Source organism: Ahaetulla prasina, chromosome 2 (assembly GCF_028640845.1).
Source record: "Ahaetulla prasina isolate Xishuangbanna chromosome 2, ASM2864084v1, whole genome shotgun sequence".
Classification (NCBI taxonomy): domain Eukaryota; kingdom Metazoa; phylum Chordata; class Lepidosauria; order Squamata; family Colubridae; genus Ahaetulla; species Ahaetulla prasina.
In genome coordinates, this window is record NC_080540.1 from 150,921,111 (window position 1) to 150,934,783 (window position 13,673).

The 13,673-nt window shown below is 43.2% G+C and overlaps 1 protein-coding gene across 15 annotated transcripts in view; it reads left to right on the plus strand.

The window, feature by feature from the left end:
- The window catches only part of MMD (monocyte to macrophage differentiation associated), a 50,253-nt gene extending 40,491 nt beyond the window's left edge, over positions 1–9,762 (plus strand). For all 15 annotated transcript variants that reach the window (XM_058165699.1, XM_058165703.1, XM_058165706.1 and 12 more), the window contains one exon: positions 7,082–9,762. In XM_058165699.1, coding sequence (XP_058021682.1) covers positions 7,082–7,282 — 201 coding nt within the window. In that variant the 3' untranslated portion in view covers positions 7,283–9,762. The remainder of the gene's footprint in view (positions 1–7,081) is intronic.
- Positions 9,763–13,673: the final 3,911 nt, after the last annotated feature.

The window sequence follows — 13,673 nt, forward strand, 5'->3', positions numbered from 1 at the left end:
CAGCCCTGGCTCCATGCCCAGGCAAACGGAGCAGCTCGACCCCTCCCCCTCCTCCACAGCATGTGAGCCTGAGGAAAGTTTATTTCCAACAGCTGCTGATTGGAGTGACCCTCGCATCAGAAGACTGGATAGGCGGAGGCAACAGAAGGAAGGGAGGGGCAGGCCTTAATGAGTGCTGAGTCATGGAGCCACACCCCATGGCCTATATAAAGGATCTGCTTTCTGGCAGTCTCTGAGTCAGGCAAAGTCGAACTTATCTTGCTGAAGTCACTTTCTGGTCTCCTGCCTGCTCTGAGGACTTTGCTAGGACTTTGGGCAGAGCTGCAGAGGCAAGCCTGATTCAGATTTCCCTGACCCGGTCGTCAGCGGAGGAGTGGGACACCACAATAGGTCTAAGAAGCCATTATCCAAAAGGGCTATTGCTGCCATGGAGAAGGAGGCTCAGAAGGGCCACAAAGCCTTAGAAAAACAATTTTCCAAGGCCCAACAGCAGGCCCAGGAATCCAGGGAACACCCTGTCTCTCTTGCAGAAGCAGACTTCACTGCATCATTGCAACCTGATTTATCTCCTCAACTTAGTGAGGTGCAACAAAGGGAGTGGTTACCAGAGGGAGCTGGTGAGCTACACTGCTCTGATAGCAGGAGATCAGGAATTTAGTCCACTATCTGGCCTAGCTTCTGCTGGCCTGGAATTGGGGTCTGGTCATTCTAAAGGCTCAGCTCCTACAGCTACCTTTACACCCACTGCCATGGGACTCCGCCCAGTGGAGACCCCTACTGCTGACTTACGTCAGGACATAAGGAATTTGATTTCTGACTCAATCTCCAAGGGAATAGCTGCAGAACTGCAAAAAAAAAAGGCCATGCTGAGTCATTTCAACCCACCATGCATACCCAGCTGCCTGGGAATTTGTCATCATTGTATGAGCCCCATTCTTTGCATTCTTCTATGCACAGTGCAGGGTCATTGATGGGGTGAGGAAGATCAATGGGATCAGGAATTTTCCGAGGATGAAGGAATGATTCCTGATAGACCTGCCTTCTCAGGTCTTGTTCGATCCTCTCTATTTAAGTCCTTACTTCATAAGGCTAAGACAACCACTAACATGGGGATAGCAGTGTCTACTGCAGAACATTCTCAGGATATTCCAGACTCTCACGAGGGCCTTTTTTCTGAAATGGTTCTGGAACAGGAGGTTATTTCTTCTCTGAAACTATTCTTAGACGTTATTCAGTGTCAATGGCAACAGCCTGGATCTGTCCCAGCCCCTAGTGGGAATGACAGGAAGTTGTACAGCGTCAGTCAGGATCTCTAGGAGATCCTCCAATTGCCAGCAGTGGATGATCCAGTGGCAACGTTAACATCATCAGCCATTTTACCTGCTGACATAGCAGAAGGGTTAAAGGCTGAGGACAAAAAGACCAAAATGACACTCTGCAAGATGCATCAAGCTGCTGCCTGGGCAAGCCTGGGCAATCAGGTCAGCGTCAGCAGCTTCCTTTTTTAACAGAGACTCCTTGATCTCGCTTTGCCAGTTACAAGCGAGGCTTCCCCCTGAAGAGACCAGATTATATCAGGATGTGAATAAGTTGATGGCAGCCATGGAGTTTTCAGCAGATGCCACGCTCAATGCGGCAAAATTTGCATCCAGGGCCTTGGTGTCTACTGTCACTTCACGTCGCCTCCTTTGGCTCTGCAATTGGCAAGCGTACATGTGCTCCAAATGGAGATTGGCTTCAGTTCCGTACAAGGGCGCCAATCTGTTTGGGGAAGTGCTGGATCCCATTCTCATTGAGAATAGGGACAAGAGAAAGATCATGCCATATATGCATAGGCGAGCGGATTGCAGGACCACGCCTTATTATCAAAGACAGCCGTTTAGATCAGCTGAATCGGGCTGTCAGGCCCCTCAATTTCAGCAGACCTATGCCCAGAGTCCTGAACAATTTTCAGACAGACCCTCATACCATGACAGAGGGAGAAGACAACCTCCAGCTAAACGGCCCTGGAGGTTCCTCCAGCAGGCCTTTTCATAGGGGAAAATGACTATCACATCAATTCCGCCATTGCCGGGCGGCTGCAATTGTTCGCAAGCTAATGGGAGGGGTCCACCACAGATATGTAGGTATTTCAGACTGGCTTCGCATTGGAATTCCTCTCCAGCTCATCAAACCAATTTATTCATTATCCAGTCCCAGTGAACATTGAGAAAAGGAACCTGATGGAGGCCGAGCTCCAGCAATTAATGGACATCAGTGTCATAGAGCCGGTTCCGACAGGTTAGGAGGAATGAGGATTTTACTCGATCCTTTTCTTGGTAAAGAGTTCAGGAGGCTGGAGAGGAATATTGGATCTAAAATGGCTCAACAGGTATATTGTATACAAGCGCTTCAAGATGCAGTCCCTACCATCCATCCTGGGCTGCATCAGGGAAGGAGACATGTTGGCGTCAATAGACCTCAAGGGCTACCTTCATGTACCCATAAAGTCTTACCTTTGCAAATTCCTGTGCTTCACCTATGCAGAATGCCTCTTTCAGTATCGGACACTGCCATTTGGTCTGTCATCGACCCCCAGGACCTTCACGGAGTTGTTGGCAGCAGTGGCAGCAAACATCAGAGCCATTCCAGTAAGATTACAATGTTATGTCAATGACATACTAATCCAGTCAGTCTCAACATCCCAAGCGCAAAGGGACCTGCCGACAGTGATCCAAACCCTCCAAAGACACAGTTTCTCAATAAACACCAAAAAAAGCCATCTGGTCCCCACCACCCATCTTCTTCATCTGGGTGCGTTGATAGATTCCACCTCATGCGAGGTGTTCCTTTCTCTGGATCGACAGGAAAGTATCAGACAACTGGTGAGCAAAATCCGGTCTCTGAGATCAGTTCCCTTGGATCTTCTCTCCCAGCTTCTAGGGGAAATGATCTCTTGTACAGTGATAGTGCCTTGGGTGCGGCTGCATGCCAGGCTGCTCCAATGGTATCTGTTGCCTCATCAGAGGGCTGGCACCAGCATCTCAAAGTGAGGCTCTCAGTGAAGGGTCTTCATTCTCTTCACTGGTGGACCTCCCTGGCCATAGGGAAGGGGAGTACATTCAAAGAACCCCAACACATCACCTTAACATTGGATGCGAGCCTTTTCGGATGGGGCCCTCCTTTCAATCCCAGGTGGTCCAGGGAAGATGGCTTCCGACAGACCTTGTGAACAACATAAATTGGCTAGCGCTATGGCCCTACACCACTTCCAGGAACAGGTAACAGGACGCCATGTTCTTGTCTTGACAGACAGTGTGGCTGCCAAAGCTTACATAAATTGAGGAGGGGGCACTCGGTCCAAGTCCCTTATGATGGCAGTGGAGGAGCTGGAGCTCTGGGCAGAGCGGCAACTCCTCTTCATCAGAGCGAAACATATCTCGGAAGCAAGCAATGTACAAGCAAATTGGTTGAGCAGGACAACTATCGACTACTCGGAGTGGTGCCTGCACCCAAATCTCTTCAATGAAATAGCCCAGACATTTGGCCACCCGATCGTAGACTTGTTCGTCCATCCACTGAACGCCCAGTTGCCGAGATTCTTCTCCAGATTCCCGACACCGAGGGTGAAAGGGGTCAATGCCCTCTGCAATCCCTGGCCTCAGAGTCTGCTCTACGCCTTTCCACCGATTCCCCTCATTCGGAGGGTGTTAGAGGAGAAGGCAGAGATCATTCTCCTCACTCCTTATTGGCCCAGACACCTCTGGTAAGTCTCTCCATCTCACGCCCCTGGAGGATTCCACAGGAAGAGGATCCATCTCAGCCAGGGGTCATGGTACATCCGGAACCCCAGTGGCTCCAGTTGACCACCTGGCACTTGAACAGCACATGTTAAGGAGAGTCAAGCTATCTGGGAAAGTCATTCAGACCATCCAGGCATCTAGACGCCCATCAACAAATAGAATTTACAATGCCACTTGGACAGGATTCTGCAGATGGTGTGGCAAAGGACAACTTGATCCATTAATAGCATCGGTTCCGGAGATACTGGATTTCCTTCAATATGGATTGGACAGAGGACTGTCTCCCAAAACGCTTTGGAGACAGGTAGCAGCCTTATCCACAGTTTTGTCCTGTTAGAATGGACAACCATTCATGCACATCACAGGAGTCGCAGTTTCCTTAAAGGGGCTGCCAACCTGAAACCTCCAATTGTCCACCATTACCCTACCTGGGACCTTGCTCTAATGCTCCAGACGCTTACATCAGCACCATTTGAACCATTAAAGACTTCCAGCCTTCGGTTTTTGATACTTAAGGTGGCCTTCCTTGTGGCCATAACTTTGGCCAGGAGGATTTCAGAGTTAGTGGCCTTATCTGTGCGGGAGGATGTCTGTATTTTTCATACAGATAGGGTGGTCCTATGCCTAGACTCCTCCTTTCTGCCCAAAGTGAACTCCTCGTTCCATAAGGTCCAGGAGATCATTTTGCCTGACTTTTGTCAAGGTCCTACTCATTCTTCGGAGGAACATTGGCACAAATTGGATGTCAGAAGAGCTCTTTGACATTACATCAAGCGAACTGTGTCATTTTGCAAGACAGAGTCCTTATTCTTTCTTTCCAGCCCACTACCATGGGCAGGAAGGTGTAATCTTCCACCATTGGCCGCTGATTGAAAGCCTGTATTGCGACAGTTTATGAACTGAAGGCGAGACCGGTTCCTAAACAAATCACGGCTCATTCCACTCAGTACAGCTACTACAGCTGCATGGGCCACACAGGCTCCAATTGAGGACATTAGCAGAGTGGCGACCTGGTCACCCCCATCACCATTTATCCACCATTACAAAGTGGACATGTATGCCTCGGCTGAGGCGTCTTTTGGACAAAGAGTACTTCAGTGAGTCCATTCTACCGGGGTGGGGGTGGGGGTGTGACTAGCTGGTCTCCCGCCCTTTGTTCCTTAAGCTTGGGTATATACCTATGCTTGGATACTCCAAGCAGTGCACTGGAAAAAGGACGTTGATTTTACCTGACATGTCTCTTCTCAGTGCACTGCGGGAGAATCCAACCCTGCCCTGCCGACCGTCCTGATCCGGGGTGGAATTTGTCCTCGACAAGACCATGTGCTCTTCACAGCCATTCCTTCATCAAAAAACTGGAGCTCAGCTGAGCAGAGGAGACATGGTCAAGAAAGTTCTACCAACTCAGTCTCTGGCAATAGGATTGATGATTTACCCCAGGGATAATCAACCTTTTTATACCTACCGCCCACTTTTGTATCTCTGTTAGTAGTAAAATTTTCTAACTGCCCACCGGTTCCACAGTAATGCGCCATGTATCGTCGTCTGAACATGCTTCTCGCGCATCGTGGATTGGGCTGGGGGGGGGGCGCCGGCTACCAGCTATGCTTGTCTGTTACAGCTGGGTGGTGTGGGGGGAGATGCGCGAGCTATTCTGGGTCGAGGCTCTTTTGTTTGCGGTCGCACTATAGCGCCATTTAGTTTCACTTATGTAGCGTGAACTAAACTTATGCGTGGGCGATACAAATAATATATTTTCAGAAATTTAAATTGTCACGGGGAATTTTATGAAAACCTAATGAAAATGTTTTTAAATAATGCTGTGAAGTCAATTAAATTAAATAAAAAGAAAGTGCTTCAGTATCGGACAAAACCCCTACTGCCCACCATGAAAGCTGGAACGTCAACTAGTAGGCGGTAGGGACCAGGTTGATTACCACTGATTTACCCAATGCTTGGATTCTCCTGCAGTGCACTGAGAAGAGACATGTCAAGTAAGACCAACGTCCTTTTTAATGGATATAAATAATGTTGAGCCGCTGATGTTGGACACATTCTATTAATAGGGATTGCATTCCTTTGTTGGATCAAAGTACAGCATCCTGGAAACTATTTCCTAGCACTGCATGGATAGACAACAGAGGACTTCCCAATGCTCTAAAAGGAAACTGGTCAATAGCATAAAAGCCTGTGGAGAGATACAGCAAGCATCTCTCCAGTACAAATGATGAAAGTGATGTAGATAATTATTTGTAAGAAGCTTTTGGGGTTGCAATGCTACTACCTTTGTCATTAATTTGGCTACAAAGAGGGACAGTAGGAATTGGTTGGGTTCAAAGATATTTCCTTAAGGCAAATATCTTTGCTTTCCTTAAGGGATTATTCCACATCCAACCAAGCCACTGAAAGGCACTTGGTCAAAAAAGATGTTCCCCAGAATCATCTAGAATTCAGTCAGATCCATTGACCTTTGAGGGGAATCCAAACTAATGCACAGAACGCATGAAATCATGAACTTCCTTGACTTCAGCATGGAAGTTAAATTTGGAAGCCTTCAGATCTCTAACCCTACATTTAACCCTGAGCACCTTGTATCTGCTCGGTCAAGGTTTCTTTTAGGTGGTGAAGCTGCCAGCATATATCCTTTAAAGTAGCCAAATCCCAGAGAGAACTGTTGTGGAAGGGTCTCTTCTGCATGAAGTACTCGGTTGGCAGAAGGTGAACCCACACAAGTTGATGTTCCCCATTTAGTTAACTGCTTAATTTTTTTCTAATGTCATGGATGTTAACATTTTTATTAGAGACCAATCTGGTGTTCGTTGGAAATAGTATCAAGATCTGGGGCTGCTCCACCTGATTGTCCAGGTTACTTCCACAAGTAGAGGCACAGGAAAGAATCATTATGTCTAAATAGTCTAACCTCTCACATGGATCTGTCTCCCCCATTTTCCTCTTCTTCCATTTAGCCTTATTATACTTGGATAGCAACACCAGTAGCTACTGGTGAGGAATGTAAACATCTGCCTAGGTCACAATAATCCTCTCCCTTCACTAAACCAATAAATATATTTGGTTTATATATTGCTGGTCACTGCAGAAACCAGGATGCCGCACTACAGAGCTGCTTGGTGTTAAGCCAAGAGGCTTTTACGTCAATACCTGTTAATAGTTTTTTACCTTTACCTTGTCTGTGTATAGCCTGAACAGAAATTGTACTGCATTCCTTAAGTGTTAATGACTGTTCTTTTATATGTACTCGGGTTAAAAAGAAACTTGTTTCCTTTTCTGTTCATCTACAGAACAACACGGACGGACTTCAAGAACTTGCCTGGGGAGGTGTAATTTATTGTATGGGAGTGATCTTCTTCAAGAGCGATGGAATAATTCCATTTGCCCATGCCATCTGGCATCTATTTGTTGCCACAGCAGCTGCCGTTCATTATTATGCTATCTGGAAGTATCTTTACAGAAGTCCTGCAGATATCATCCTTCAGCTATGATATGAAACACAAAGACAGAGACATTTGCCACAACAATATGCCTTTGACTCAGTATTACTTGGGGAAAAGAAATTCTTGGGAAAGGTGGGGAGGGGGATTGTAGAGGGAAAAATGCACTGACTTCGACCGTTTTCACCTTTACTGTGAACTTAAGTGACAAGAGTCTTTCGTAGAATTACAGTTCGCATAGCAAGTGCTGGAGCACCTCGTTCTCTAAGCACTGTCCTAGGAGAGCCTCAATTGAAATAAATAGGACTTGGGCAAGAACATGGCACTCCTGTTCATTTCAGGGCGGCTTGCACAGAAGCCTGTTCTTTTCACGTTGCATCCACCATGAAGATGTGGAAGCTACATCTAAATGGTGAACTTATAGGTGGGGCATTTAAATCCATTTAAACCCAGGTTGGGATTGTGGGTCAAACCAACATGCTGCATTATGAAATATCCATTCCACATTAACAAGCTACAACAATGTGAAAAAATGGGGGGGGGGTATGTTTACAAATTCTTTTTTAATGTCTGTCCTGAGTTTTAACTTCTGCATCTTTAAACGATGTAAACTTATGAATTGTAGAAGTTTATGTGATAGCAAAACCACATTTTTAAAATTGCTTCTATCACTTTTCACAAATAATTTCATAAAATATAATCATGGACTGATAGGGTTTAGCGCTTCCTTCCCAAACCTGATAACCAATGTGACTTTTATAAAATGTTTTTTTTTAAATAAATTAAAGAAATGGTTTTTTTTTTTTTTTTTTTTTTTTTTTTTTTTTTTTTGCAAAAACCAAAAACAAACCTGGCTACATTCCATGTATTGGTACATAATATCTCTATCAGGTTTTTCATTTAAAAGAAAATCTGATTGATAATAATTTCTAAAACTGGCTTTGCCAAACTAAAAGCCTGAAAAGCTTCCGCCCTCTGTGGTAAACTGAATTGCCTGTGTGGAATGTACAACTAATGCTACCTAATACAGTGCCATTTCTAGAAGAATTTGTAGGTATTTGTGTGAAAGCATTCTGGACATTTTAGTTAGAAATTGTGACCAGCGGTTAACAGCTGTAACATTTGAATGACTAAAGCATCAGTAATTTTGTAGATTCGTAAGACCTTTGGTGCTCAAGCAGAGGTTCTAGTGCAACTTTTTGCCTATTTACTCAGAAGTAAATCTCGTGGTATTAATGAGGTTTACTCCCTGGTGATATTAGGACTGCGTCCTTACAGTATTCAAGATTACTAGTTGAGCCAATTACTCCCGTTGGGTGTAACCTCACTAGGGTACTTTTGCCATTTCTGAAAACTAAAGAATTGCTGATAAATTTTTGAATATTACTAGTGAGTGGTTCACTATAACACCCAAATGGCCTTTATGGAAGGGAAACTTAAAAGGCTTGTGATGTCTCTTCCATCTGGGACTTAAAGTCACAAAACTGCAAGCGTATGTGGTTCTTACCATAGTAATTGGGATAATAATGGTAGCAGTTTGGTTGTCTGATGTGCTTTTTAAATGACAAGATGTTTGAATCTTCGTTGTGATGGTCATTGTCAAGTTACTGTATACGTCCCACTGTACTATGAATGTCTTATATTAAGATTGAATTTATGCTTTTTGTAACTTGCTCTTTTTCATGTAAGTGTTTAAAAAAAAACACTAAAACGAAACGTTGCCTTTTTCAGATTTTACTCTGGAGATTTTACCTGTGAAACATCAGAATGAAACTATAAAAATGTTGGAGAAGGGTTGCCCCCACCATCCAGGAATATGTAAACTTCTTCAACATTTGCCAGTTGGTTGTAATGTGGCTTCTAGAGTTTGATGCCTTCCTTTTAGATGGAAAGGGTGCTCAGAAAGAAACCTGGTTTAAGTGCAGTATTAGCTAATGAATATAAAATTGTAACTTATCAGACTCTGTTCCAAAGTTGTTCAGAGTGTGAAGGGGTCTGTAAATTTCTGACTAAGCAGTAGTTGTTTCACTCTTTTTCTTAACATGTCAACATTTTATAGACAGTGTTGCAAAAGAACGGAAGAACCTTACAAGAAATTTCCACCTAGCTATTGGAATCCAAGAGTTGGAGAACTTGTTTAACTTTCTGAGTAGAATGTCAGAAAAATATATATATCAGAGTACAAAACATTTACTGCGTCCATTCTGGAATATCTGAATGACACAGCTCTGTTTTTTATTTTCTTAACTGATGTATCTGATTCTAAATATTTTCACTTTACATGAGTTCTCGTAATCAAGTGTAGTGCTGTTAAAACCACTAAAATGTGTTTAAAGCTCTGTTTTTGTCAAAACTAGTTCTAAATAATACTGCTACCTTTATGGTAACTTCTTGTGGTCTTTATAATGTTGCATATTTTAAGGATGAAAAGTGTTAAGGTTGAAAACAACTGAACATGTCCTACCCCTAATTTAATCTAGTTCCTGAAGGTTAAATGTGCTGGATTAATGCAAATAAACATTTTGTGCAATTTGGAATTCTGTTGGCAGATGTTGTGTGAGGCCCCCTGTGGGCATGCAAAGGTACCGGAGTGCCAGACACTGACTAACTACCATGTATCTTTTATAGTCTGCAGGACAAGAGAATACTGACATCTGGCCCTATACACAGTGGTGGGATTCAAATAATCTAACGAACGGTTCTCTGCCCTAATGACCAACTGGGTAGGCATGGCTCAGTGATCATGTAACTGTGTGGGCATGGCCAACTCAACGTTACGTTGATGGGTGCTTTGCCTTAGCTGTTACAATGTAATAAGGGTTAAGCAGAGAGGCAGTTTCTGTAAGCAGGGCAATAAAGATTAGGCTAGAAACAACACCAGAATGTTTCCTTCCTGCCTTCCTTACAGGATTAGCCCTGTAAAGTGGGAAAAAACAAGTTTTCTTCCAACAACTGGTTCGCTAAACTGCTTAGAAAGTTAACCGGTTCTCCTGAATAGGTGCGAATTGGCTGAATCCCACCACTGCATAAACATATATGTTTGAAAGGAGATTCAGCTTCTTTCCATATCTTTCTTTTATTTGAGAAATTACTTTGTAAGAATAGAAAGAGATTGGCTCTATAGAGGGGGGGATGTGCTCTTTTAAAGGATGTGCAGCGTTTTAATAAAGGCATTCTGCCTCTTTTTATTGTACTAATGAAGAAAGGGCTACCCTGCGAAATCATTGAAAACAAGCAACAGTTCTAACCCCCAAGTCTGGTGACTGGAAGGGACTAGAATGAAGCAAAGCATCATTCTACCAGTTGAGTGATTTGTCTATAGGGAGACTCACTGATGCTGGGCCCCCAAGTGAAATGTTGCACGCTCAAGTGGAAGATGAGTTTAGACCAGCTAATTCTAAGACCTTTTCTTTCCCTCAAGAAGTGCTAGAGTAGGCCCTCACCAAGTTTGCATCCATATTTTCCTTCCCAATGAGACATAAAGGACTGAAAAAATAGTTAAGGGAAGGAAACATGACCGTTGACTTGTTGCTTTGTTCAGCGTGAGTGACAGGCTTTGAAGAATCTGGGCAGCCACTCATTCTCAACATTACTTAGAATTGTATTGTCCTGATAATTGATTTCATCACCAGAGTAGAAAACATTCTGAATCTTGAAGCATGCAGATATTATCTTGTTTGAGGGCTGACATTTCAAAGGGAACTCTCAACTATAATCTCCAACTGTCTGACAAGCCTCCAACAGAAGTGTAAAATAATAGAATAGAATAGAATAGAATTTTATTGGCCAAGTGTGATTGGACACACAAGGAATTTGTCTTGGTGCATATGCTCTCAGTGTACATAAAAGAAAAGATACGTTCATCAAGGTACAACATTTACAACACAATTGATGGTCAGTATATCAATATAAATCATAAGGATTGCCAGCAACAAGTTATAGTCATACAGTCATAAGTGGAAAGAGATTGGTGATGGGAACTATGAAACGATTAATAGTGCAGATTCAGTGAATAGTCTGACAGTGTTGAGGGAATTATTTGTTTAGCAGAGTGATGGCCTTCGGGAAAAAACTGTTCTTGTGTCTAGTTGTTCTGGTGTGCAGTGCTCTATAGCGTCGTTTTGAGGGTAGGAGTTGAAACAGTTTATGTCCAGGATGCGAGGGATCTGCAAATATTTTCACGGCCCTCTTCTTGATTCGTGCAGTATACAGGTCCTCAATGGAAGGCAAGTTGGTAGCAATGATTTTTTCTGCAGTTCTAATTATCCTCTGAAGTCTGTGTTTTTCTTGTTGGGTTGCAGAACCGAACCAGACAGTTATAGAGGTGCAAATGACAGACTCAATAATTTCTCTGTAGAATTGGATCAGCAGCTCCTTGGGCAGTTTGAGCTTACTGAGTTGGCGCAGAAAGAACATTCTTTGTTGTCCTTTTTTAATGATGTTTTCGATGTTAGCTGTCCATTTGAGATCTTGCGATATGATAGAACCCAGAAATTTGAAGGTTTCTACTGTTGATACTGTGTTGTCAAGTATTGTGAGAGGTGGAAGTATGGAAGGGTTTTTCCTAAAGTCTACCACCATTTCTACGGTTTTGAGTGTGTTCAGTTCCAGATTGTTTTGGTTGCACCACAAGGCTAGTCGTTCGACCTCTCGTCTATATGCGGATTCGTCATTGTCTCGAATGAGACCAATCACTGTTGTGTCATCTGCGAACTTCAGTAGCTTAACAAATGGATCATTGGAGATGCAGTCATTGGTATACAGAGAGAAGAGAAGTGGGGAGAGCACACAGCCTTGGGGGGGCCCTGTGCTAATTGTACAGGTATTTGATGTGATCTTGCTTAGCTTCACCTGCTGCTTCCTGTTTGTTAGGAAGCTTGTGATCCACTTACAAGTCTGTTCCGGTACCTGTAGCTGGTTTAGCTTAGTTAGAAGAATGTCTGGAATGATGGTATTGAATGCTGAACTAAAGTCTACAAAGAGGACCCTTGCATAGGTCTTTGGAGACTCAAGATGTTGTAGGATGTAGTGCAGAGCCATATTAACAGCATCATCTGTTGATCTATTTGCTCGGTATGCAAATTGCAAGGGGTCTAAGAGCGGATTCATGATGGTTTTCAGGTAGGAAAGCACTAGCCTTTCAAAGGTTTTCATGACTACAGATGTTAGAGCAACTGGTCTGTAGTCATTCAGTTCCTTGATGGTGGGCTTCTCTGGCTCTGGGATGATGGTAGAGCGTTTGAAGGAAGAAGGAACATAACACATCTCTAGTGATTTATTGAAAATATGGGTGAAGATGGGGCCAATTGGTCAGCACAGACTTTTAAGCAAGAAGGAGTTATCTTGTCTGGGCCTGGAGCTTTTCCTGGCTTTTGTCTGTGAAATAGGTCCTGCACTTCCTTTTCTGTGATCACTAGGGTTGTGAACCCAATGAAATGGGGTCAGTTGTAGGAGGCTTGGCTGTTGTTGGTGTGTCTGAGATGGGGTTGTGGAGATAGGTGGCTGTAGTTTCCTTTCAAACCTGCAGTAAAACTCATTCAGGTCATCTGCCAGTTGTTGATTACCTTCAGCCTGGGAAGGAGGTTTGCCATAGCCGGTGATATTTTTAAGAGTTTTCCACATGTTTGCTGGTTCATTTGCTGAAAATTGATTCTTTAGCTTTTCAGAGTAGCTTCTTTTGCTGCTCTTATCTCCCTTGTTAGTGCATTTCTGGCCTGATTGTACAGCATTTTATCACCTTTTCTGTAGGCTTCCTCTTTGGAATGTCGTAGCTGCTTAAGTTTAGGTGTAAACCAAGGTTTGTTATTACTGTGTATTCGCAAGTTCCTTGTAGGTACACATAGGTCTTCACAGAAGCTGACATATGATGTTACAGTATCTGTGAGTTCATCCAGGTCTGCAGAGGTATCTTTAAAAATATTCCAATCAGTGCAGTCAAAACATGCCTGTAGCTTTAATTCTGATTTCTCCGTCCAGGTTTTCACTGATTTAATTATTGGTTTTATGGCTTTAAGTCTTTGCCTGTAAGCAGGTACAAGGTGAATCATGCAATGATAATAGCAACAATTAGAAACCGAGCCTGGATACCTGCAGTCAAATCTCTTTTGTGAAGCATCTTAAAAATTAGTATTTGTGAATGTTTACTATATTTGGAATTAGTTTGGCAGTTTACTTCGGTGTGACCACCTTACATACTTGAATAGATACTCTGAATCTGTATTTTAGTGTAAATTGGCTTATTTAGAACTGCTTACACATCAGTGTATTATTAGGTGAATAATTATTCCATTATCCCCATGCCATTTGGGAAAGTCTATGGTTTTAAAAGGCTGCTAAAAAAAAAGAATGGGTCAACATACAACATTGGTGTTGAAGTAGTGTTGGAAGACAAGGTTTAGAAATCCATATTTCTAATCAGTCTTTCAAGCTTCACAAATCCACA